General features: G+C 39.2%; 2 protein-coding genes across 2 annotated transcripts; one reads left to right on the forward strand and one right to left on the reverse strand.

Moving 5' to 3' along the window:
• Positions 1-1,102: 1,102 nt before the first annotated feature.
• LOC133458548 (dipeptidyl peptidase 9-like) lies at positions 1,103-21,223 on the forward strand. Its single transcript, XM_061738566.1, has 21 exons — positions 1,103-1,240; positions 3,811-3,901; positions 4,222-4,466; positions 6,457-6,569; positions 6,892-7,065; positions 8,559-8,727; positions 8,822-8,932; positions 9,020-9,148; positions 10,743-10,804; positions 10,905-11,005; positions 11,145-11,322; positions 11,573-11,732; positions 13,723-13,802; positions 14,387-14,557; positions 14,893-15,028; positions 15,231-15,376; positions 16,184-16,330; positions 16,754-16,906; positions 17,386-17,528; positions 17,864-17,975; positions 19,952-21,223. The coding sequence occupies exons 2-21, from the start codon at positions 3,846-3,848 to the stop codon at positions 20,042-20,044; spliced, it is 2,679 nt and encodes an 892-aa protein (XP_061594550.1). The 5' UTR covers positions 1,103-1,240; positions 3,811-3,845; the 3' UTR covers positions 20,045-21,223.
• Positions 21,224-23,245: 2,022 nt separating this feature from the next.
• LOC133458549 (angiopoietin-related protein 4-like) lies at positions 23,246-26,043 on the reverse strand. Its single transcript, XM_061738567.1, has 7 exons — positions 25,546-26,043; positions 25,317-25,427; positions 25,098-25,188; positions 24,440-24,553; positions 24,225-24,320; positions 23,845-24,126; positions 23,246-23,715 (listed from the first exon to the last, which is right to left on the reverse strand). The coding sequence occupies exons 1-7, from the start codon at positions 25,993-25,995 to the stop codon at positions 23,534-23,536; spliced, it is 1,326 nt and encodes a 441-aa protein (XP_061594551.1). The 5' UTR covers positions 25,996-26,043; the 3' UTR covers positions 23,246-23,533.
• Positions 26,044-26,307: the final 264 nt, after the last annotated feature.

A 26,307-nucleotide genomic window follows, 5' to 3' on the forward strand; every position in this document is an offset into this window, starting at 1 on the left:
ATTTTAGCTCTTGTTTCCTTTGTGTCTGATCATTTTAAATCCTTGGTTAATTTGTATCAGTTGCTGTTGCTTATTTTTCCGTCGTCTGCTTTGACTTGTAGGTTGTTCACCCTGCCTATTTTTGGAGACGTACTTTAAGGGTGTGTCATGTCTTTAATTATCTTTTTTTGTACTTATTTTTTTTCTAATTTGTTTGAGGGATTTTGACGCCCCGTTACCCTGGACAGCCATACCCATTCACTTTTCAACAAAAAAAAAAACCTTGTGAAATGATAACTTTTTGTTTTAATCAAAGAGGAACTCATTTGAATAGCTGCCCAGTATATATGCCTACTGTGCCTGGAAGATCTGTATAGCAATACGCCCATGTTTTGATTTTTTGTTTATTATTTTCAACCACTATTTATTTATGTGTTTATCTATTTATTTATGTGTGTGGAATTTAGACGTACCACTAGCAAATTTAAATGTGCTTTACAGATTTTCCTGGACCTACATCTTCCTGTATGTGGGTGGGTCTGCTCCATCAGGCTTGGTAAGACCATGTAAAGAAATAAGGCATAATCAGAATCATAATTAGGTTTACTGGCCAAGTCAGGTCAAACAAGACAGGGAATTTGACTCGGTTATTTTGCATACAGTCAATAAACAAATGACAGCTCTTATTAACATATATACAATTTAAAAAAAAAGTGAAAGGTGCAGCAGAATGAGGTAAACATGGTTATTGAAAGGTGCATTGTTACAGCATATGATTGTGGTTATTATTATTATTATTATTATTATTGCAGTGATTGATTACTCTGAGACTCTTGAGTGTTGAGAGTTCATCAGAGCAACAGCTTGGGGGAATAAACTGTCTTTGTCTGGAGGTTTGGGCATAACAATGCAATGCAGAGTACTAAAATACTTTAAGGTCCTTAGATTTGTATACATTTTTTTAATCAAAAACGTATAATGTGGTTTATTGTGGGTGTATTTTCTGTTTTATTTAAAAAACATAATAATGAAAGCCCTTCTTATCCGGGTTAGAGTTTAATTTTGTAACCTGTGACTCGCTCGGGTCACGTGACGCGGAAGTGGATCATCTGACGTATGTCAATTTCCGCGTTGTTAGCGGTTAGCTGCTCCGCTCAACTAGTTCATTTGTGTTACTCATTCACACCCAGACCGGCACTCTGAGCGTAAAACTAAAAATCGACAGAAGGAAATATACGTTCAAGGTCTCTGGGCAGAAAGTGTAAGCCAAAAACGAAACGATCCCTGTGTTACTGTTTTGATTGGTGATTGTCATGTGTGTTCTGTGTTAGCGCTGCTCTGCTCTGCGGGCTAATGGGGTTCCTTCCATCAAAGTAGGAGATTCACTCATTTATTACATGTATTATGAGAGTTTGGCAGATTTTAAGGAATTGGGCACACTCATGCAGATGTTTCCACTTGTTAATAACTTCATTAGGAGGGTGTATCAAAGCGGAAATGGTGAAATGAGCAGCTCTCTGGACCTAGTGTTGTAAATGTGAGGGTGTTTTCATTGTCTTATGTGTTAGATTCATGTGAGGTGTCGTGTTTGATGAGTGGATTATAAAGCACACATCAAGATTACAGGACTGTCTCAGAAAATTAGAATATGTGATAAAGTTCTTTATTTTCTGTAATGCAATTAAAAAAAACAAAAATGTCATACATTCTGGATTCATTACAAATCAACTGAAATATTGCAAGCCTTTTATTATTTTAATATTGCTGATTATGTCTTACAGTTTAAGATTAAGATTCCCAGAATATTCAAATTTTTTGAGATAGGTTTTTTGAGTTTTCTTAAGCTGTAAACCATGATCAGCAATATTAAAATAATTAAAGGCTTGGAATATTTCAATTGATTTGTAATGAATCCAGAATGTATGACATTTTTGCATTACAGAAAATAAAGGACTTTATCACAATATTCTAATTTTCTGAGACAGTCCTGTAGTTAGTTTCTAACACCAAAGCGTCCATGAGAAATGGAGATGGGAAGAGGAACCGAAAGTAGACGCAGCAGAAATGGTTTAGTCAGAAACACAAAGGTCAACATAATCTGCCACAGCAGCTTTTAATGAACATTTTGATCGGTTTTGTGCATGCATTTTAATCAAATCTTTATATTTCTATACCACCAATTCAAGGCAAAAGTTCACTCAAAGCACTGACAGTAAACGAGTTCAGTAGTCCATGTATATATTCATTATAATAATTTTATTCAAAGAAGAAAATAACTTGCCATGTCTTTCGCCAGAAAGTCAGGAAGAATGAGAAATGAGACTCAGGCTGTGGCAGCTTGTGTGTTTTACCATATACCTTTTATTATCTAAGTTTGACTTTTTATAGCTCAAGAATGAAAATAGTTGGACAATTTTCATAATTTTGGCTTTTTATGCCAAAAAGCAAGCAAAGTATAGAATGTTGTGCTTAAAATCAAGAGAAAGATTTGAAAATGCGCATCTATTCTAGCCAATTTTAACTACAGTCCATAGGGATGAAATAAAACTGGACAAACAAAAGTCACAGAATAAATGTATGATCCGTCTGAGTGTCCTTAGTTTTATTTTATGGGAGCGAAATGCATCTGGATTGTGCTGATCAGGTGATATTGACTCAGCCATTGTAGAAAAAAACCTGACCTTTTCCTTAAAAACCTCTGGAATGATTTTGCATTGTATTTTATTTTTATGCTTTGGTACAGTATGTTACTATATTCACTAGAATTAATCGAGCACCTCCTGTGTTCTGTCACATCAGTGACCTAGGACTATTTAAAGTCACTTTTCCCTATATTCTCATCACACCGCTTCTGTGTTATACAGATGATGCTGTAAATGGGGGAAAGATTCTTGATGTCTGTGCTCTTTTTCTTCATGGCTGACTTAGATAATCGTGTCAGATATCTGGAGAGTGTTCATCACTTGATTTGAAGTTGTGTAGGAATTCTTACTTGGACCACTTATTATTTCTGTGATCTGATTGATGGATTTGTGTAGTTTTAGAAGCTTAATGACTTGTTTTAATTTAATTCATAGCTTCACTGACCACATGTTAGTTCACAGCAAGATCTTCCAAGGGTAAATGCTGTACTTGGAGTCAATTGCCGACTTTTTACTTGATTAGTTTATGAAAAATAATGAAGGAATATCTCATTCCTTTCAAGGGAGCCTTTTGAGTCAATTGTCTAATAATATTTGAGCCCCACAAAACCTGTATAAGTTAAAGGCGGCAGTCTGTACTTTTAGACAATCTTTAATTTTGTAACTATTACTTGAATACACCTTGACAAATAGCTGAAATGGTAGGAAGTGTGTTAATGCCATGGATGGATCTAGTCGCCGTTGCATTTTCTGGAAATGAACCTGTGAAGAATTTGGCCTTTATTTAGGCCCCAGGCAACTGAACAGAATTCTTTTTGCATTAGATTGTGGAGTCACAGTGTAAAATTTGTCATAGTTATGACACAGACATTCGTTGTCAGAGTCACGCAACTGGCACACTCATGGTGAAACTACATCAGAAATGTAGCTGGAAGTGTGAAGCTGATCAGCTGAAGGAGGAGCTGCTCCATGAAACCGCTTGTGTCTTTTGAAAGCGACACCTCCAGTGTTTTGGAGCATGTCAGCTCAACTCGGGGTGTACGCTGGATTGTTCCAGATTTCAGTCTGGCTTTATTGACTTATTTAGACCAGGTGTTGCCCTGTTGTGACAGTAAATTGTCTGAAATTTCCTAGAGTAAAACTTTTTTTTTGTCATCGGGTCTTATGTCTCCACATTGGTGTTTAACAGGCTGTCACGTCTGGCTCAAGGTTGTTGATCAGTTAATGCACAAGGTAAAGAAGCTGAAAATTGAGGACAAAACAGAAGACGTCCAGAAGAGGTAGGAGTTACTTTTTCTTTCCTCTCTTTTAAAACTGTGGATAACATCCTTTTGGCTCCAGTTTTTATTCATATTAATTTTTTTTTGTCCCAAAACCAAACAAAAAGAGATTAAGCTTGTGCTGGTGATATAATGATATGATATAATGTGGAGTCTACAATCATGTGGTCGTCTGAACACAATACTCTCTTATTATCATGATCCTAATTCTAGTTTTGCTTTCATAGTTAAATAAAAACACTGACTTGCTGGTGACGCTAAACAAACATTTGAAGTCATCATCATTAATTGTAGACTGAGGTGAGCTGATCTGCCAACAGCGTCAGGGAGGCACTGGCAGGCATGACGGGGGTGCACGAGCTCTCAGACAGCACAGAAGTGGTGGAGATGGAGGACGTGGTTCCCGCTCAATTCCAGGTGGAGAAGCAGTCGTGGGACGGCCTGCGGAAGATCATCCACAATAGCCGCAAACATATTGGCGTGCTCATCAACAAGGCACCACATGACTTCCAGTTTATCCAGAAGGACGAAGCTAGTCCGCACTCTCACCGCATCTACTACCTAGGTAAGGAGGACAAACTAAAACCTGAGATTTGACTCAGTGATTCCACTCAGGGTCTAAAATTAGAACATGCTAGTATCATTTTTCCGATACAATAACACAGAAGGTTCCTGGTTTGACTTGTGGGCCCGGCAGGAGTCTTTCTGTGTGGAGTTTGCTTGTTCTCCTTGGGCTTGCGTGGGTTCTCTCCAGGTATCCCGGGGTCCTCCCACAATCCAGATACATGTATGTTTGGTAGATTGATGATTCAAAAGTGCCTGTAAGTGTGAATGTGTATGAGTACTTGTTAGGGATGGGCGGTATGGACTAAAAAAATGTATCACGATAATTTCTGGCATTTATCCCGATAACGATGAAAATGACAATAAAAAAAAAAAAACAATTCAACTCCATCTTTGTAACTATAAATCTATCACCACATTCAGTCTTTGGAGCCCCCAAAACACTGCTCTAAAGCTCATATCTTTCTTTATTTATTTCTGGCTCATATCTTTCTTTCTTTCTTTCTTTCTTTCTGGCTCACATCTTTCTGGCTCACATCTTTCTGTCTTTGTTTCTTTCTTTCTTTGTTTGTTTCTTTGTTTGTTTCTTTGTTTCTTTCTTTCTTTCTTTCTTTCTTTGTTTCTTTCTTTCTTTCTTTGTTTCTTTCTTTCTTTCTTTCTTTCTTTCTTTCTTTCTTGCTCATATCTTTCTTTCTTTCTTGCTCATATCTTTCTTTCTTTCTTTCTTTCTGGCTCATATCTTTCTCTCTTTCTTTCTGGCTCATATCTTTCTTTCTTTCTGGCTCCTTTCTTTCTTTCTTTCTTTCTGGCTCATATCTTCCTTCCTTCCTTCCTTCCTTCCTTCCTTCCTTCCTTCCTTCCTTCCTTCCTTCCTTCCTTCCTTCCTTCCTTCCTTCCTTCCTTCCTTCCTTCCTTCCTTCCTTCCTTCCTTCCTTCACGTATGTTGTGCGTGGATTTAATGCAGAACCATAAATCAGCTTTACACAAAAACGTCATCAACAGGAATTTATCGTTTTTACTGCGAGATGACAAATTCTTATCGTGGGGAATTTTTTTGACGGTATATCGTGAACGGTAAAATATCGCCCATTCCTAAAGTCCAGCTTGGATTAAAGGGCTTCAAGTGTTGCTTGAATCGTTAGAAGGTAGCCTGCATCTGTGAATAATCTGTAGTCAGCTGGTGAATCAAATTTGCCTGCCCGCGTCTTTTTCAAGATCATCTGATTTTGACTTCTGCAGGAAATGCTTACAAAAATTGGGATTTTTGCCCTGTCTTAAGTCAGGAAATTGGACTTTCAGCAGTTTTTGTGGGCAGGATTATATGTTGCCTTTCCAAATACTTTAAAAACAGGCTTACAAATGAAAAGGTACTGAATGTAGTGATTCTACTCACGTATTGCATTACAGTGTCATTAGCCAATGTTTTCGTCAGATATTGCGCAACAACTGGCATTACTAAACCAGATAACAACATTGTGACTGTGTCTCATGAGCTTTGGTTCAAATCCATTGGTGTATTTCCATTTGTGACCACACTGGCTTCCATACAGGAAAACCTGCACAGACTGAAGGTCATTGTGGAGTGATACTACTCCTGATCTGCGGTGTTGATAGAGGAGCCACTGACAATCCTGGGCTAATGAGTGGGGACGCTCCTGTACATCTTGTAATAGCACATTGTCCCATAGCTAAGTGCACGTAAACACCGATATTATCCAGGTAATGACTCAATCAGGTTTCACCTGACACAGTCAAATGCTTATGCTGGTCTTGATTCTAAGTCATCAAGATCAGGGTAATCTTAAAAAAAGCCGTTTGGATGATTTATTCAAGCGTTTAAGCATCATGTCTCCCACCAGAGGTTATTTTAGCTGTCCTGAAAGTGCTTATTTCAGTGCTCTCAACAAGAATTGAACCAGAGCTCATCCACAGCATGATAGGCTAGCTTTCCTTGAGCTTACAGAGTTTGCTTTTGGTATTTGTACTTGCAGGAATGCCTTACGCCAGCAGGGAAAACGCATTACTTTACTCAGACATTCCTAAGAAGATCCGCAAAGACGCCCTGCTGGTTTTGACATGGAAACCAATGCTGGATCATTTTCAGGTAAGATGGGTTACATTTTGACACTTTATCACCATCAATATATCACTACGGACATCTTTTTTTTTAAAGGGACGTTTTTATTTTCTGTATATTATCAGATTTATTGGTGTACCAGGGAAACAGTGGCTTGTATGCAGTCTCGGGTTTTCTAAAGTAAACAGAAAAACCTGCTGAAGAGAGAGAGCACTATTGACAAGCATTTGATTAGTTCTTTACTTTAGTTGGTAATGTTTTCCTTTCATTTGTTTGTTTTCCAATGCCTGGACGAAATCTTTACAATGGCTAGTCTGCATTGTCACATTCCTGTCCCCCCTGACCCCAGGCCAGCTCTCACCACGGGGGCTTCTCTCGGGAAGAGGAGCTGCTGCGGGAGAGGAAGCGTTTGGGGGTGTCCGGCATCACCTCCTACGACTACCACAGACCCAGTGGCCTCTTCCTGTTCCAAGCAAACAGCAGTCTGTTCTACTGTCGTGATGGTGGAAACAACACTTTTATTGTGAGTTAAAGGGCGGTTAAATTAAACTTTTGACACTACATAACAGAGAATGGTTGTTGCAGACCGTTCCAGGCTGATTGGCAATGTTTCAACAATTCTGTGCCAAAGGGTGAGATTTTGGATTATTTTAAGTCACATTTAGCTCCCTCGCCGTGACAGTGTGGCACTCCAGCTGCACGGAAGCAGACAGGAAGAGGCTGCAGAGGGTAGCAAACACAGCACGGAAGATCATCGGCTGCCCTCTGCCCTCTCTGCCCTCCCTGTCTGACATCTACAGCTCCCGCTGCCTCAACAGGGCAAGGAACATTTTAAAGGACAACACCCACTCCGGTTTCCACCTTTTTGACCTGTTGCCCTCTGGGAGGCGCTTCAGGTCCTTACGATCCCGAACCAACAGACTCAGGGACAGCTTCTTCCCCAAAGCTGTGAACTTTTTGAACTCTTAAGCTACCTCACACTGTGCAATATTTCCTATTTCCTGTCCATAATGTCTATATATATTTAATGTGCAATACTCTTCCATCCTTTCAGTGCAATATTCTTCCACTCACCCAAGTGCAATATTCCTCCACCCATTCATTCATGTCCATTTTTATTTTATTTTATTCTCCCATTCACTCTTTCCTTATAGTGTATATATATATATTTATGTTTACTTTTTTTGTTCATTTTTGTTGTGTACAGTCTACTTGTTTATATAGTTTATATAGTCTTTTTGTTTTGCACTTTGACGGAGCTGCTGCCTAATTCCATTGTAGAAATATAATGATAATAAAGGCTTTCTATTTCTATTTCTATTTCTATGTAGATGCCCCATAAGAATACGAACATTGAAACTGGGAAAAATATATTGGAGCAATTATTATTTATTTTTTTTATATATGTTTTTATTGGCACATTGTTTCCACAATACAGAGCAAAACAGATGAACATACCTTTTTTTTTTTTTTCTCCCTCTCCCCATCCCTCCCCCCATGGTTATCATCATTAAGTTTCCTTTGGGAATAGCAAAAAATAAATAAAAATAAACAAAAAATAAAACAAATAATAACAATAAAATTGAAAAAAAATAGTAAATATAGTAATATAGTGACATAAAAGTAGTAGTAGTGCAATGACTGTAAACTTAAATAAGAAAATAAAGTGAGAACGAAAATATTGGAGCAATTCTGACAATATATTAGAATGACTTATAAAGCACGAGATCCAGTCTACACTTTTTCATTATTTCAGCATTAATTTATCAAGGAAATCGTGAATCAGAATTGATGCTTTTAAATATTTGCTTTGGTCAAATATAAACTGTATTTGATTATCTTCTGCTTTGACTTGGTAGCTATTTTGGTACATGTCATGCAAAGCTTCATTTTTGTTTTCAAATAAACTGAAAGTTATTTTGTTATGAACTAATATGACATATGTGGATGTCCTGGTCACTGCGATTGAGGCTATTCTTTCAGGTATCTTATAATAGCTTCTTTTTTTTTTAAAAGACGTCTCCAGTTAATCCCATAGAGATCAAGAGCCAGAATTCAGGCACACGTATGGACCCAAAGATCTGCCCCGGAGACCCCAACTTCATCGGTTTCATCAACAACAATGACATTTGGGTGACAAGTATAGAGACAGGAGAAGAGAAGAGACTCACTTTCTGCCATAAAGGTCAGGATTTAATCATATTTATGTGTTCATCGATATATGATACCAATGATCTAAATTTTACCGTTGTTTCTTTTTTGCATGTTTTTCCTTGCAGGAATTGATAACCCAAAAGAGGATCCTAAATCTGCCGGTGTAGCCACTTTTGTCACTCAGGAAGAATTTGATCGCTTCACCGGATACTGGTGGTCTCCAGCTGCTCATGAAGGTAGAACCGTTTTACGCCACAACACTAAAAAGGCTCATTGGTTAAAGTTGTGGCCACTCACTTTCTTGTCATTTGTTTCTGTCTTAGAGCCTGATGGTGGAAAGACTCTGCAGATTTTATATGAGGAGGTGGATGAGTCTGAGGTGGAAACCATCCATGTCCCTTCTCCTGCTCTGGAGGAGCGCAAGACAGATGTCTACAGATACCCCCGTGCAGGTATGAAGAAACTAAAAAACCTAAGTGATGCACTAGTTTTGCAGATAAGCCGGTCATTATTATTATTATGTTATGTGTGTTATATGTTACGTATGTATTATATTATTAATTAAACTTAAAGATATTATTGAGTTACAGACTTTATTGGTTATGTTCAAGGCAAAAAGCAGAATATTGCCTGAAAATATACAATGTTTTTTTGTGTTTAGTTCAGAAGATAAGAACCATAGGAGGAAATTTGATTTTAAACATCCGTTTGCACGAACTACTTTAAAACAAATGTGTATTTCAGTATGTGGTGTAAAATTATGGAACTCCTTAACAACTGATTTAAAGTATTGTAAAAATATTCACCAGTTCAAGAAATTGTATAAAGACAACACAATCAGACAATATGAATTTAATGGGTAAAATATCTTTTGTTGTTTTTGTTTTTGTATTGTTGGTGAGTTAGTGTGTATGTTTTCTTATTTTTTTGTTTTGTTTTTTCATTATTTCTTTTTTTTGGTATTATATAAGTAGTGATTGTTGAACAGACGGACAGATCATCTTCATACGAATTGTTTTATTTTTTTGAGAAAGGGGCTTGTTATATAAGGCTTTCTTCTTCTTGCCCCTTTTCGATCATGGAATGGAACATGTATGTGAACTATTTCCATGATACGGAATGAATAGAAATTAAATGAAATTATTATTATTATTATTATTATTATGATTGGTTATGGATCACAGACTTTGGCTTTCACTCATTACCACTTTCACAAGAACCATAACTGGAGGTGGAGACTTTACTTAAAAGCTAAGTAAGCAAAACTACATATCAATGAGATCTAATATCTCTTAAATGGTTAAAGTAATTTACAAAATTACCACTATTGCACTGGTCAGGAGTCAATATCTGAAAATATAGACAAAGTGTTTCAGAGATTAGTTGATGCTTTTTGAATGGCAGCCTATTAGAGAGGGAACAAAATGTTTGAGACGGCCCTAGAGGCGAATGGTGGTATTGTCTTTTTAAGTTGTTTATCTTCAAGGACACGACTCCTCTGGGATTCTGCTATTTTGCCACCAGAAAAGATGCCTTCATTGGCTGTGGCTGTCCCACCTCGGGAAGCCGTGACAGAACCTCAATGGGGGTGAAATGAGTGCTGTGTGATTTGAGAATGTGTAAAGGCCTGAGGGGATGAAAGGATGGCTTCTGCAGAGGTTAAAATCACTCAATCCACAGGGATGGGGAGACACAGTCCTGTGAGCCATCTGACATGCATTCAAGTGGAAAAGAATATGTATATAGATGAAGAGGGAAAAAAAACCCTAGCAAAATAAAAGATAAAGGCCGAGTAGATGAAGTAAAAGGATGAGGTGGAGCAGGAAAAACCACTTGACTTGTCCCAAGTCCTAGTGGCTACCAGGTGAATCCTGCTGCCATGCTCAGAAATGTCGAGGACCCTTTACCACACAAATTAGAGGACAGGGACTGTCTTTAAATTGCACTACACATCTTTTGCAGATGTTGCAAATCATCTTTCTATTTGTCAAGTTTGGCCATTTTTCCTCATGTTTTTAAATGCATCTCATTTTAATTTATTTCCAGGCAGCAAGAATCCTGACATCACTCTGAAGATAGCGGAAATCAGGACAGACAATCTTGGGAAAGTAAGTGCTCATTATGTTGGTAATGAAGTGTATTAATCCATGAACTGTGAGAACATTTCTGCGGGCTGTGCTGTACTCTGCTCAACGTTACTTTCCTCAGATCGTCAGCACACAGGAGAAAGAGCTGCCTGTCCCCTTCACCAGCCTGTTTCCCAACGTGGAGTACATCACCAGAGCAGGATGGACAAAAGACGGTCGATAGTAAGGTTTTTCCTTAAGAACTATTGAAAAGTAAATAAACATAAAATAAAACTATTCCCACAGTTGCTTGGTTCAGGATTAGATGGCATAATGGCACAATGAAATCCTCAAATTCCCATCCGTTCTTTGTATTTGTCAGCGCATGGGCCGTGATGATGGACCGACGGCAACAAAATCTTCAGCTGGTCCTTCTGCCTCCTGCACTCTTCATCCCTGCACATCAGGACAAAGCTAAAAGACAGAAGATGCTGGAGGCCCTGGGAGACGCCGTCCAGCCCTTTATCATCTACCAGGAGACCAGCAATATCTGGATCAATGTGAGCTCTTATTCTTATACCACATTTGTCTCAGGCTCTGCTCACAAAGACTTTCCCACGTCAGTGTGAGACTGAGAGGAGTGCAGAAACGGATTGAAGCAGCTATCAGTTATTTCTCGTCATGCCGTTCTGCTGAAGTTTTAATTTGCAGATATTTGATCTGATATGTCACTCGGAGCAGCTTTTAGTTGTTGGGGTAGGGGTGCGGAAAGGCCAAAAATAAATGTATATATTTTTGTTTTTGTTACAGGTCCACGACATCTTTCATCCTTTTGTCCAAACCAGTGATGACGAGATCACCTTCATCACAGTAAATGAGTCAAAAACGGGCTTCTGCCACTTGTATAAGATCACTTCCGTGTTACAGCGGGGCACCTATAACTGGGCAGAAGGCTACACACATTCTGAAGGTAACACCATGTGGAGCACATTCATCAAAGTGCATGTTGTGAAAATTTTTTTTTTTCTTTGCTTGAGTATTTATTTGGGTGTCTGGAGTCACTTCCAACTCATAATCTTTAAAACGACACTATCTTGTTTTGTTCTTTTTTGTTTTTTTGTCTTTTTTGGAGAGGGGGGGGGCTCCAAGTTTTGAAAATAATCCATCTGAAAGGAGATGTTCTTTCAGGAACCTGTTCAGATTTGAAGGAAATTGGTGAACCACAAACTCAAAGAATTATTCAACCTCCCCATTTCCACGTGTCGTCATGTTTCACACGCTGTACTTCTGAACTATACTAAATAATTTTGTCTTTCTTTTTGGTTGACTATCAACAGCAAATTCATCATCAGCATTTACATAGTTCCGAAAGAAAGAAAGAAAGAAAGAAAGAAAGAAAGAAAGAAAGAAAGAAAGAAAGAAAGAAAGAAAGAAAGAAAGAAAGAAAGAAAGAAAGAAAGAAAGAAAGAAAGAAAGAAAGAAAGAAAGAAAGAAAGAAAGAAAGAAAGAAAGAAAGAAAGAAAGAAAGAAAGAAAGAAAGAAAGAAAGAAAGAAAGAAAGAAAGAAAGAAGCAAGCTAGTAATGATCTGCTAGGACCATCATTTTATTTTTCTTTTATCCTGAAATGGGAAATCTGACTTCTAATTTACAGTCTTTAATTTTTCTTTCCTTGTTGAAAGGTGGATATTCCTATTTGCTTCTGAATGAACTATTAGTAGCAACAACATTTCTACCCTCAAACACCTATGACAAAAATAAAATAAGATAAAAAAAGAACAGTTTTCTCATTAGCCTAAACAACGAATTCAGTTTATCAAGCTGATTCTTCTGTGGTGTCAGATTTTTAACCACCCAGGTCACCTCAACCTGTTGGTAATTATCGTTGCTCCCAGCAAAATTATAGCTTAAATAACATTACAAACTGTTCTTAGCCAAAGTGCAGATAAGGGAAGGTATTTGAGAATAAATGTATCCTGAAATAGTCTTCTCCATATGCCTAACTGGTAGTGTGAGCTCGGTTTGCTGCGTGAGCTCTCAAGGTGATAATGCGCTCCAAATGTTATTGACTGTAATTTCCATCTAATTTAGTTTTGTATTGTAGCTGCATTGTACGATAGATGGCACCATGTGGAGGAGAGGCATCAGGTGGTGTCCTCATTCTCTGTAAAACAAGGAGAATTTTTTATTTATTGTTTTTAAAGGGGACCTATTATGTCATCTAATACCTATTTTAAACAGGCCTTGAATGTCTTAAAAACAAGCTTTTGATTGTTTTTGCTAAAGACATTAGAAATTCCGCCTCTAAACCATGTATTTATCTTCCCATTCTCTAACCTCATTCTCTATGTGGGATTCTGAGTGGGCGGGGAGGCTATGATAATGAGGCATGTGCTGATTGGCTGCCTGAATGACGCGATACACCGCTACGAAAAAATGGCAGAAGCTCCGGCCGGCGGAGTTAGTTGTGGGCGTGGTTTCACGCATCGCTCCCGTCGTTGCGTAACAATGGGAGCAGAATCTGAACGACTCGTAGAAGCCACATCACACTGGACGGCTCATCCGGGCGGCTGTACAGAAACTGCAGAATTTGGTTGCTTTCCTCCTTCTCTGAGTTGGCAGATTGAGGGGAGACCACTTTACATATGTTAAAGCAAGAAAAAACATGTTTTTCATAATAGGTCCCCTTTAACTCAAGAGAGTAGTTTATCTTCGCCTTTGTCATATTTTGTCTAAAGCATATCACACGTTTCATTAAGACCCCAGAACATTGTCTCAATCTGTGAAAAAGTGGGGCATGTCCTTTTAAAATTAGTCCAAGATTTTACAATCATCAGTGTGAACTTGTGAAAAATCAGTTTCATCAGTGTTTTAGTCCATGTTTTTGTGCAGCTTCAGATATAATTTTGTCTATCTATCTAAGCTGATCTGGTCATGGCTCATCTTTGCCCTTCTGCCTTTAGATGATTTCAAGTGTCCCATCAAAGAGGAGGTGGCGGTGACCAGTGGGGACTGGGAGGTGCTGGCCAATCATGGAGCAAAGGTAAGGCCCTGCTTCTTCTCTTTTGTTTACCAATTCTGATGATGACTAATATTTAGTAGTAGTAGTAGTAGTAGTAGTAGTAGCAGTAGTAGTAGTGTTTATTTCGAATATGAATCATATAAAAAAAGAAAGAAAATAAGACAATCGTCTTAACATGAGACATAACAAAGTACATATTCGAAAGGGAGTGAGAAGAAGTAAAACTTATAAACTCTCACCCCCTCTCCTTAAATATGACTAGCTAACACATGCGAACATAACATTATGCAAACATAATAAAAATTAATAAATAAAAATAAATAAAAAAACAAAAACAATCAAAACAAGGATTTAACAGGAGTATGCAACATATACATACTCCTGTTTGTGTAAGGATCTCACAAAACACAAATTTGGATGGCTGGTTATTTGTCTATACACCTGGCCCTGTGATAGACTTGCCAGCCCTGCCTTTTGCCTGTAATGAGCTGGGATAGACTCCCACAACCTGAAGTACATGTGTGGTACAGGGACCATGAAGCAGGTATAGAAAGTGGATGAGTCTGATATATCTTGTTTTTTCTTTCTTTTTGCTGTGAATGCAGCGTTCATGCAGTCCTCAGATTTGGGTGGACGAAGCAGCAAAGCTGGTTTACTTCCAGGGAACCAAAGACTCTCCTCTGGAGCATCACCTTTACGTTTGTAGCTACGACTCGCCGGGTGAAATCGTCAGACTCACCAAACTGGGCTTCTCTCACAGCTGCTCCGTGAGCCAGGTATCCCAGCACACAGTCACGCACACAGTCACGCACACACTCACGCACACAGTCACGCACACAGTCACGCACACAGTCACGCACACAGTCACGCACACAGTCACGCACACAGTCACGCACACAGTCACGCACACAGTCACGCACACAGTCACGCACACAGTCACGCACACAGTCACGCACACAGTCACGCACACCACCACTCTGCTCCTAATTGCCAGATTTGAAATCAAAATATCACATATTTATCTAATTTGTTTTGCTCCACAGATTCAAATAGAGATTACAAATGTTGTGGACGCTGCTTAAGAGCGACTTGTCTCTTCTCTTTCACACAGAACTTCGACATGTTTATCAGCCATTACAGCAGCTTGACCTCCACTCCCTGTGTTCACATCTACAAGCTGAGCGGCTCGGACAGCGACCCCCTGCACAAAGAGCCTCAGTTCTGGGCGAGCATGTTGGAATCTGCTGGTGCTGAATTCCACTCACTTGAACCATTCAGACATTGTTTGGCTGCATGATTAATGTTATCTCTGCTGTTTAAGAAGGAGCCCACAGAATATGTAGGTGTAAGGCTAAACCATGGTTAGGATCCCAACATCATAAGGGGATTTATTTATTTATTTATTATTTTTTTTTTAAAGTGAGACTTATTTTTTTTTTCCTTTTTCAGGTTACCAGTGTGATGCTGGAACTCCAGAAATTTTTAGCTTCACAGGAAAGTCTGGCTTTGAGCTGTATGGCTTGTTGTACAAACCGCACAACCTGGTCCCCGGCAGGAAGCATCCCACCGTCCTCTTTGTCTACGGTGGCCCTCAGGTTTGATCTCTTCCGTTTTGTAAATAGATTCAATTTGTAAAGCTTTGAAGCCGTGAAACAATGAAGGATTTAATGTGATATTGATCTTCTGTAAAATTACTGAGGCTCTTCATGGTCCTTTTTTCATGTACCGTATTTTCCGCACTATAAGGCGCACCTAAAAGCCTTTAATTTTCTCAAAAACCGGCAGTGCGCTTTATAATGCAGTGCGCCTTATATATGATCATTACGGTAATTTCTGTTGCTGTAGTCAGGGGGATTGTAGCTACTGTAGTTGGTGTCGCCAAAGTAATGGCACTAAAAACGTCAGGAATCGTCACAGACGTTCAAGACAACAGCAGCAAAGCAGACTCGCATAATGGCGACTTTGACGAGACGGAGCAAAGCTGGTTTTTATTTTGTTAATAAAGTTTGACATACGGTACTTTTCTTCTTGTTTTTTTTTTTTTTTGCATTTGCTGTAAGATTTTGTAGCATTTCCTGTAGCGCAGCTCCATCAGGTAGATGAGTAACTCAACCCCAGCCACTATAGTACGGTGTTTTACCATTTATTTAGTGCGCCTTATAATGCGGTGCGCCTTATATATGGAAAAGTTTCAAAATACGTCATTCATTGAAGGTGCACCTTATAATGCGGTGCACCTTATAGTGCGGGAAATACGGTATTTTAGAAGAACTGTTCAAATCTGTAACTATGAATGACTATTTTGGTTGTTTTTTTTAATACTTTTTCCTGATTGGTTAACTCATTTTGTTGGTGAGTGATCAGAATTAGTTTGACATTAATATAAACATTTGTTCTTCCAGGTGCAGTTAGTGAATAACTCTTACAAGGGAGTGAAGTACCTGCGGCTGAGCACGCTGGCGTCTCTCGGGTATGTTGTGCTGGTTATCGATGGACGGGGCTCCTGCCAGCGAGGACTGAAGTTTGAAGGAGCTGTGAAGGATGAAATGGTAAATGTCAGAGAGTCAGATGTGCACGTTAAGATGCAGAGAGAGCGAGACTTCGATTATATCTGGAAGGATGCAAATGAAAAGATATATAAGATACATTATGTCCTTAAATAAGGAGTGAAGCTTTATGGCCCTGCTTAAGGTGCCAGCCAGTTTTCATTGTTATTAACATGGCTTGATTTATTTTTCTATAAATCCTAATTTTGGTGCCTGAAACAAAATCTGGAACGGTGCAATAAAGGTGCATCAACCATTTACAAATGTTCAATTCAGTACAACAAAATATAAAAATAATACAGAATGATTACTTTAAGAAGTACATTTGTGGTACAGTGGTCACATTAATAATTTCTGTTCTGGAGACGGCAGTAGTTCCATCAATGACTGCTGTGTGAAATATGTGTGGTGTTGTTCTCCGTCCAGGGTCAGGTGGAGATTGAAGACCAGGTGGAGGGTTTGCACTATATAGCTGACAAGTATAAGTTTGTGGACCTGAGTCGTGTCGCTGTCCACGGGTGGTCGTACGGAGGTTTCCTCTCCCTCATGGGCCTCATCCACAAGCCTGACGTATTTAAGGTAAATTCTGAAAACATTCACCGGGGTACGGGGAGATCTTTTCTTACAGTTTACCTTTTTCAGTCAGCAGTTCATGCAGATTTAGACTTTTGTTTTTTCTCTTTTCTTGAGTGACTTATTTCTTTGTCTTTTTTTTTCTTAATTTTATTTTGTGGAAAAACCTCCACCAGAAATGCTTTAATGTTTAAGCTAAGAAGTAAATGAGGAATTGTAAGTAATTAATAGAGCTTTGAAATGCAAAGGTATTAGTTTGTATTAGGCACCTATAGCTATTTTAAGTTGTCCCATTAGAAATAACGCCTTCCTGCTTATAATTTTATTTGATATGATTGTTTAACTTGTATCGGATTACACATACATTTTCTATTAGTTTTGTAGTTTTTATGGCAAAGTCTAAGGTTATGATGTCTGACTTTACTTTTAGCTACATTCTGTAGTTTATTTATTGAAAGGAATGTTCCATGTTGTTGTTTTCTTAGGTCGCCATTGCAGGAGCTCCAGTGACACTGTGGATGGCCTACGACACTGGATACACAGAACGATATCTGGACACGCCTGACAAAAACCAGGAGGGATACGAAGCTTGCTCCGTTGCCCTGCACGTCGACAAACTTCCCAACGAGTGAGAGCCGTTGTCGTAAACTGCCCTGTTTATTGTACACAGTCAGAATCTCACTCTCATGACTGATGAACTGAATCATCAGCTGTTCCTACTCCGGAGAATAAATGTAGCTACTTATTAACATAAGAGTAATCAAAATGTATCCACCTGAAAAAAATGATCCCTTTTTCTTTTTGTACTTTATTACTGGCGATATTTTAGGTTACAGTTTATATACAGTAATTATTTATTTTTTGCGCAGAAACCTCCAACTGTTTCTACCAGTACAGTACACCTCCTTCTTCTCACATGTTTGCAAATATATATTTAAAAAAAAACGTTTGTTCTCAAAACAGGCCCAACAGACTGCTGATCCTGCACGGATTTCTGGATGAGAATGTGCACTTTTTCCACACCAACTTCCTGGTGTCTCAACTCATCCGAGCAGGAAAACCATACCACCTCCAGGTATGATCCTTTACTAACAATTACACAATGACCGTTTAGTTTTGTTTAGTCAAGACTAATAAGGATGTGAGTTTATTTTTATTTTATTCATTTAAAGGTTTAGATAAGAGGGACAATTGACATTAATAACACATTTAAACAAATATAAAATGTGCCGGAATTAGCCAAAAAGGCTATTTTGCATCCGCTGTCCCTGGACTGGTGTAAAAATAGTCAACCTAAAAGAAAGAATTATTAGATACAATCAATAAAACTTTTCCGAATAAAAAGGCTATATCAGAATAGAGATTAAGAGTTAAAAAACTAAGCTAAAATACATACACACACAGGTTAACATAAGCTCAACAACAGACAATTGCTACAAACGAAAACAGAAACAACATGAAGCAGCAACAGTAACATCAGCATTAATAACACAAGACACAATAACACTCTAACAGGCCAAAAACAAACAAGACAAAAGCACTAAACACAGAATAAAAAGCCATGCACAAAAAGCAACATTATAACTAGACAAACTAATAGGCAACATGACAGGTGACATCAGTATTGAGTATTGGGTTTGTTTCAAATTGAGGAAAGTTTGAAGATATAAACACTTAATTACAGTGCGATCTATGCTTGTATTTAGCAACTATGCACATAAATGATGTACAGAACCTGCGTCATGGTTGCTGTTTACACGTGTTTGTTATGATGTAAGTACACCTCCGTAAGCTGAAAGTTGCTGCCATAACAACAGACCAAATGGAACATATTTTATGAGTTGGAGCTTATAAACCTTTACTGACATTAAAGGAATCTGTTTTTCTGATTTGAAAATGATGAAGTAGTACTTGCAAGAAATATGTTTACGGAGATACAGTTTGACCAAGTAGACTAATCACATTGTTGTGGTCTGCGTTGACGTGACCTGTGGCTAACTTTCTAACTTTCTTGGATGGTGCACGCCGGGCTACTGAGGAGGTTAGGACAACGGCATGTGTCGTTGGTTTAAGTAGAAGCATAAATACTAGGGCTGGGGATCGATTCAAATGTCAAGAACCGATTCGATTCCGATTCTTAAGATTCAGAATCGATTATCAAGATTTGATTCAATTCGGATATTGATTTGGGTTAGTGTTATTAAAACTGTTTTTTGAGCTGTTGCATGAATTATATGACTGTAGTTATGCAAAATATTAATACTAATATTATATTGAGATTAAACAGCAAGTATTGGCAGCTAATGATGCTGTAAGGACCAATCAGCTGATAGAACTGCTTTCAGAAACATCGTGGGGCAGAATTATCAAACAGATCCAGGGAGGAAACAGAGACGGATTAAATCGGTTTTATTTTTTCCCACATTCCGTTTTTATTTGTTCCATTTTCGGTCTATTTTGGTTTTTAATTTTTGAGCATTTGGTTTTTAGTATTTTTTGCAAATTTAACCCCAAGACAGTATATAAAGTAATGAAATATAATAATTTATGCAATTATAACTTAACACTTTAATGTTTTCATACCTTTAAAAATATTTAAAGGCAAAAACATGGCGCCAGTTATTCTCGTGTCCAACAAAACATTCCTTTTTTGGGGATAAACAAAAAAATAACCAAAAGTTGTAATGTAATGATGAAAAAAAAAATACATAAATAAATTTAAAAAAATAACTAAATAAAAATCGATCTTTAGACATATGAATCGATTTTTAGGAATTAATATGAGAATCGATTTAGCATTGGGAAATCGATTTTTTTCAAAACAGGCCTAATAAATACCCTTTAACTCTTGTACTTCTTTATTCAGAGAGAGAACAGCACATTTAAACGTACGGTCTTAATTAGTAGTCATGTTCTACACGTAAAATGAGGATCCTTTTGCTCTCGTTCGGGTCTGTGAAACCTAGAATAGAAAGTGGTGTAAAAGATGAAACCCTGGAAATGTATTCCCCAGTGATTAATTGTTTCTGATGTCATTTTCTGATTCTCCAGATTTATCCAAACGAGCGACACAGCATCAGGTGTCCGGAGTCTGGAGAGCATTATGAGATTACACTGCTGCATTTCCTCCAAGAGAACCTCTGATGAGCTTTTTCACAGACTCACTTTCCTTCACCTCCTGCTCTCCTCATCTCCTGGCTTTTTGCTGGTCATCCAAATCTGCATCACCGCTTACGTCACTTCATTTTATGATTTGTTGAATGCTAACTGTGCCAAACCGCGCCACACCTCAAGGATTGTTTGTCCATCTTCGAGATGCTGCAGCATTTAAGCATGAGAATGTCATGTCGAGACTTAGATGTCGCTCTGACTTGCATGAATGAGACCATGGAAGCTCAGGCGTCTGCTAGTCTTTCCTCCTGCGTTTGACAGGGAAGATTGACGGATTGCTTGAAGCCCCAGAACCAGCAGAGGGCACTGTTGATCCAGAACAGACGGCAATGGAGTTTTCAGTGGTTTTGGTGATGGTTTACAGAGAAAATAAGAGGATGGATACATGTTTAAAATTCTGCTTGCTGCAGCATTAACTGGACAACATATTTAGCAATGCAAAAACATAAATACATGGACGTTCTTCTTGCAGGTTTCACAATGAAAAGGCTCATTCTTTTTTAGCAACTTTTTCTCTTGAACGCAACTGACCAAGATATTACTCTTCTCCCTGTTAATAAACACTGGTGTAAAGTTAGCAAATGTACAACTGTTTCAGAGCATTCAAGCAAATCTTAACCGCTTTATTCATTTTTTTTTAGTGTTTTTCTCTGAGATTGGTCTGTTATGTGTTATCATGGGTTATTTTTAAAATGCATATACAGTTTCCTGCTTCAGTTTTATTGGGTAACATTATTTTAAGAAACAAGAAAAGAAAAAAAAAAAAAGGAAAAACTTTTATGCATTCATAAATGATGGAAATATGTAGCGACCTGTCGCTGTTTCACTCGGTCATTTGCTTTAACCCTCTGGGGAGCTTCTCTTTCTTTATGCTGCTGAAGACTTTTGCACAGTAGATGTTTGCCTTGGTGCCAACAAACTGACCTATAAGATGATGTTTGAAGAACTGTTGGCAGTCTGAGGTGCCTTGCAAGAGTTTAAGAGAACCTTTTCACGTAGTAAATGTTTATCAGGAAGGTCGGGTGACACGCAGGACCCACAACAATAAAATGCCTTGTTAATGTCTGAACATCTGTAAGATGACCTATCATGATCTGTACATGGTAAAATGTACTCAGACTGAAAAAAAGATAAATAAACAAGTAAACAATCTTTTTCCAAGTCTTGTTTTAGCTGCATATATATTTTATTTTTTATTTTTGGCAACAATTTCAGTGATTGTGATCATGTGTAAAATACAGTATGAACCGAGGAGTTATACCTGTAAAAGTGTACTAGTGTATTTTTAGTTTGGCCCCTATAATATGAGCAAGTTTAAAAGCAAACGGAGATAAGCTAAAAGGTAGACTAAGGCCACGTTTACACAGCCAGGTATTTACAAAAACTGATATTTCCCCCTCTACGTTTTGAAAAATACCATCATTTACACGAACCCGCATGAATACGCTGTTAAGGTGCTATGAGCATCGAAACCTGCAGGGGGCAGTGTAACGAGAAGCGTAAAGTCATGCTAGCCAATCAGAATCCTGGAAAAAAACGTCAACAAATGACACGTGTGAAGCCTGAATAATATGGTTCCGTGTTAAATCGACGGCGTAGCCTACGTACGGTGCGGGTCGCTGCGTACCCTACGCCGTAGGCTCTGCGTTGGTGTAACGCGGAACCATAAATCAGCCTTCAATGCCAGTTACTTCCAAGACGGAACGACAGTCTTTCGTTTGGAGTGATAGAGAGAAGTGGAGTTACTTTAAAGTGTGACTTTAGAATATAAAACAGGTAAAATACAAGAAAATATTGACGGTGGCCAAACAAATTGTAAACACAGGTCGCACAAATGATGCTGGTGACGTTTCTGTCTCATAATGTGACGTTCTGAAGCCTAAATCTCTGTTTCCCTCCGTTTACAAGCAAACGTGAAAACGGAGTTTTTGAAAATCTCCAATTTGGCCAGAGTTTTCAGAAATGTTAGTTTTTGGTGACTTTGAGCTTCGTTTTCGTGTAAACGAACGGCCAAAACGCATGAAAACGCCACCGTTTTTGCTCCGTGTAAACGGGGCCTAAGAGTTTCCACATTGCTGCTAACCCAGAACAGTTTTGGTCACATTTAGTGAATAATTCCTCACCATCTGCTTGAGGACTGTCTTGTGAGTACACTAATAAGAAAGAAACAAAAACTGATAGCAGCCTTCCCTCTAAACCGTAATAAACATAACTGTCATGGGAAGGAGAAAAGCTTTTACAGAGCTCGTGATTGGGTCTATTGAGGAAAACTGGAGGAAAGGGAAGGAGGAACTTACTTTCTGTTTTATTAAACAGATGTCATGATATCCAAAAATCCCTTACCCTACCTTTAAAGATGTGATCATAACTGCTCTTTATTCAGCATGGTGTCTCAGTGATGACAGCTGAGATTAGTTCCAGCAGACCCTTAATATTTAAATAATCTCAATGTACGAACAAGGAAGCGTTAAGTTTCTTCTTTTGTCTAAAGTCTGTTTTTCATCGTGCTGATTTTAGTTTTTACCAGTTCCTGAAATCAAGAAGTCAATATTTTAACATCTGCATTTTTGGTTGTGGATCTGTAAAGCTTTTATCACCTTTTAATGTGGCTGACAACATGAACCTTTGGCTCTGTTGATCAATACTGAATCAAACTCGTTGAGAAAAAAAAACTGAAGCTGGAGGTTGGAGAATCAAAGCTAATATGGATCCACACTGATACACAGAACAACACACTCAAGCTATTTGCACTGCATCAATGTTCCTACTGAGGGGGTTTTTAGCACCTTATTTACAAGAACATTGCACTGGTTTCTACCTGCTCCGCCTAGGGGTTTGATTGTTCCTGCTTTGGTTCACGTGTAAATGAAATGTGCACACTGCTCTTACTAAATCACTTCTTCCTGTAAAAGACAATGCAGTACGTACTTCAAACTACAGTTTTTTCTTCTTCGATATTTGGGTTTTACGCAAATCTAGGGATAATGGAAACGCGATTACTGTGATTAATAAGATGTAAAGCTTCAACTTTCCAACGTTAATTCACCTTCTGTTATTGAAATGTCACCTGCTCATAAAACATCTGCCATCTCTTCTTTAGACTTCAATCAAATGTTGATTCATATATAAAAAGCTGCACTACATCACTTTCAACCACAAACAGAGTTATTTACTGTTTAGAGAGTTTATTCACTTAGTACAAATGAAAAAAAGCACTTCAAGTGTGGATCAGATGTTTAAAGTAAAAAAAAGTACAAAGTTATGATGGAAAAATACATATTAAAACCCCTTATAAAGGGATAAAAGTCAAAGTCAATGTGACTGAATAAGTCTATTAAAACACTAAACTCCCATATGCATTGCATAAAATCTCAGGAAATCAATAATGTGCGTATTACAGCTGCTCCTTTCAGTCTTTCAGTAGTAGGGTACTATATGAAGTGATTATAGTTCTCCTGCTGCTCAGTTTTTTATGGATGCTGGTGCGATCTTGAGCAGGGTGGTCCGTGGAGTTTCCCTCTGTCCTTGTGCGCTCGTCCAAAACATGGCTCGTCTTCTGGAGTGGTGTCTCCGCGGGAGTGTGGGGTGTCTGGGAAACTTGCCGTTGAGGTTTGACTCCCCGCAGCTGCTGAACCACCAGCCACCTGTAACACGAGAGCAGCTGTTTAGGACCACCGCCAAAAAATCTAAAACGCTCAATCACCAGGACTTTTTAGTGTTTAAGTGGACAAACTGTCCATTTTCAGTGAGGTTTTTTAGAGATGCCGACATACCTGAGAGCAGCTCAGCACAGTTGGTGTCTGCCGCGAGGTCGTTGTCTCTGTCAGCGGTGGAGAAAGGAACACCGACAGCTCCGGCGGTTAGGAGTTTCTCCTGAGCATCAGGTGAAGACTCGTCCTCCAGGTGGAGGGCGAACAGCTTCTCTTCTCCGTCAAGGTGAAACCTGTAACGAGTGTTCTGCTGCTGCCCCGCCTCGTCAGAGAGATCCACCTGCAGGGTGTACTGGCCCTGTCTGGAAAGGGAGTGGATGTTGTCCAAACCCAACCAAAACTCGCCTGAGAGGGAAAATAAATGAGAAAAGTTTATTTTTGTGACTCCAGGTAAATTATTCATAAAAAAAATATATATGAATTCAAGGGACATATAATCTTACCGTTCATGTCGCCAAAGCCCTTCTTGTAGCTCTCCCACAGCTGGTTAAAGTTTTGAGATCCATCGTGGCGTCTCTGGATGACGGTCCATCCAGCGTCTGCACAGAGAGCACAAGAAAACTGTTCAGACACACATCCAGCTGGGATCTTTCTTATTTTCATGCAATTAACGAGAATGAATTTGCACTTGGTGCATATGCACTCAGTCTTGACTGACCTGAGGTCATTTCACACAGAACGTTGAAGGGAAGCGAGTTGTCGGGTTGGATCTTGTAGACGCCGCTGACTCGCTGTCCTTGGAGAAACAGATCATGGCAGTCTTTGGCCAAACCTGAAAACAGAAGAACACAGAGCTTTATGAGACTGAGGCTTCAGCTTTACTTCTCAATGTTGCTGCTGATGAATCTCTAGTTTTGTATCTTTTCCTGCCATTATTTCATTCCTCTGCATCCCTGAAGCTTCATGCACAGCAGACGGGTTTTAGAAGCTGCTGCCCTCATTTTAGCTGATCTTTGATCTGTTCTTGAACAGCTCTGCCAGCGAGTCAAACATTATAAATTCAAAGTGCAAAGGTGAAACCTTATGCTCTTATGTCATATAATGACTCTTCGGTAGCTTGTACGTATTATTACAGTTTAAAAAGAATTGCTTGCTGGTTTCCTCTGACTGTGATAATATTTTAGATGAGTGTCCAGCATGTGTGGCTTATGAGACTCCGTGTTTTGCTGCTGCACACTGTGATTCACTAAGATTACAGGATTAGTGATTGAATGACTGCAAGGGCTTAACTATTTTGGCTGCTGATTTGTCAGGATCATTAATGATTTATGATTGCAGCAAGGCTCAGTTGTTTTGTTTCAGGGCTGAAATCTCACCGCTTGCAGCTTGGACGGGCTCTGCCTTGCCCCTCAATGCCACCTCTTCATCTCTCCGTCGGTGCGATTTCACTTTTCTCTTGTGGGCAACCTTTGGAAGAAACGAAAGACAGTTTGTCACATTCCTGTTAACTGTGAGGCAGGTTTGTTATTTCAGAGGTCATCCTGAGTTTCTGGAATGTGCATCTGTTTGGGATTAACCACAAATGTGCAGCTCACCTTGTTCTGCAGGGCTTGGAGATGCAGACTCTGTTTCTCCAGTTTGTCCTGTTGCTGCTGGATTTTCTCAACCAGCTGGTCGATGCGTCTGTTCTGTGATGCCATCAACTTCTGGAAAAAGCAGCAGGGGGAAATGTTGATAATTCACATCAGCTTCTCCTGCATATATGTGAACTTTGCAGAGCCTTTTTCTTTCACTAATATAACATGAACGCATCCTTGTGCCTACCTGGATGAATGAAACTCCTGCTTGATTGCTGTCATTGCTGTCCGGCATGGGCTTTGTCAGCACCTCCTCGAGTCTGTCCATCCTGGAGGTGATGTCCTGCGTCTGCCTCTTCACCTCCTCCACCTTCACATTCATCTCATCTGCCAGCTCTGTCAGGAGCCTGTCCGTCTTCTCCCCCTCTGTGTTTTTTGCCTGCTCCTGCTGCTTTCTCTCCAGCTCGGCCACCGTGCCGTTGAGGCTCTTCAGCTTGCTGTTCACATCTTTCATCTGGGCCTTGGTCTTGTCCACGTGCTCCTTCAGCCCCTGCCCGAGCTGCAGGAGGCCGTGGGCCACCACGTTCACGTCGTCCCAGGAGGCGTGCTTGTCCCGGCTCCCTCTGTCCGAGGGGAATCCAGCCACGGCGTTCACCAAAAGGGTCAAGAGGAGGACGAGAAGCTGAGGCGTCTTCATCTTTGTATCTGTAATTCTTGCGTAGCAATCAGTGCTTCTTCTTGTGTGTGTCTCTGTCTGTGCTGCTGAATGGCATTGTGGGCTTTTTTATAGCTCTGTGCTGCAACAGAGGGCTTGTCTGATTGGCTGCTTGAAGGTAGAGGAGGAAGAGGAGGTGGGGGGAAGGGAGGGGAAAGCCTTTCAAAGCCAGGACATGGGCAATGATGTAATGAAAGCTATGAAAAAAAAATGGTTAAGCCCTCGCCGACGCAGGGATTTGATAAGAATTATACATATAAATATATTTTTATCAATACAAAAATACTACAACTA

Source organism: Cololabis saira, chromosome 13 (genome assembly GCF_033807715.1).
Source record: "Cololabis saira isolate AMF1-May2022 chromosome 13, fColSai1.1, whole genome shotgun sequence".
NCBI classification, from domain to species: Eukaryota; Metazoa; Chordata; class Actinopteri; order Beloniformes; family Belonidae; genus Cololabis; species Cololabis saira.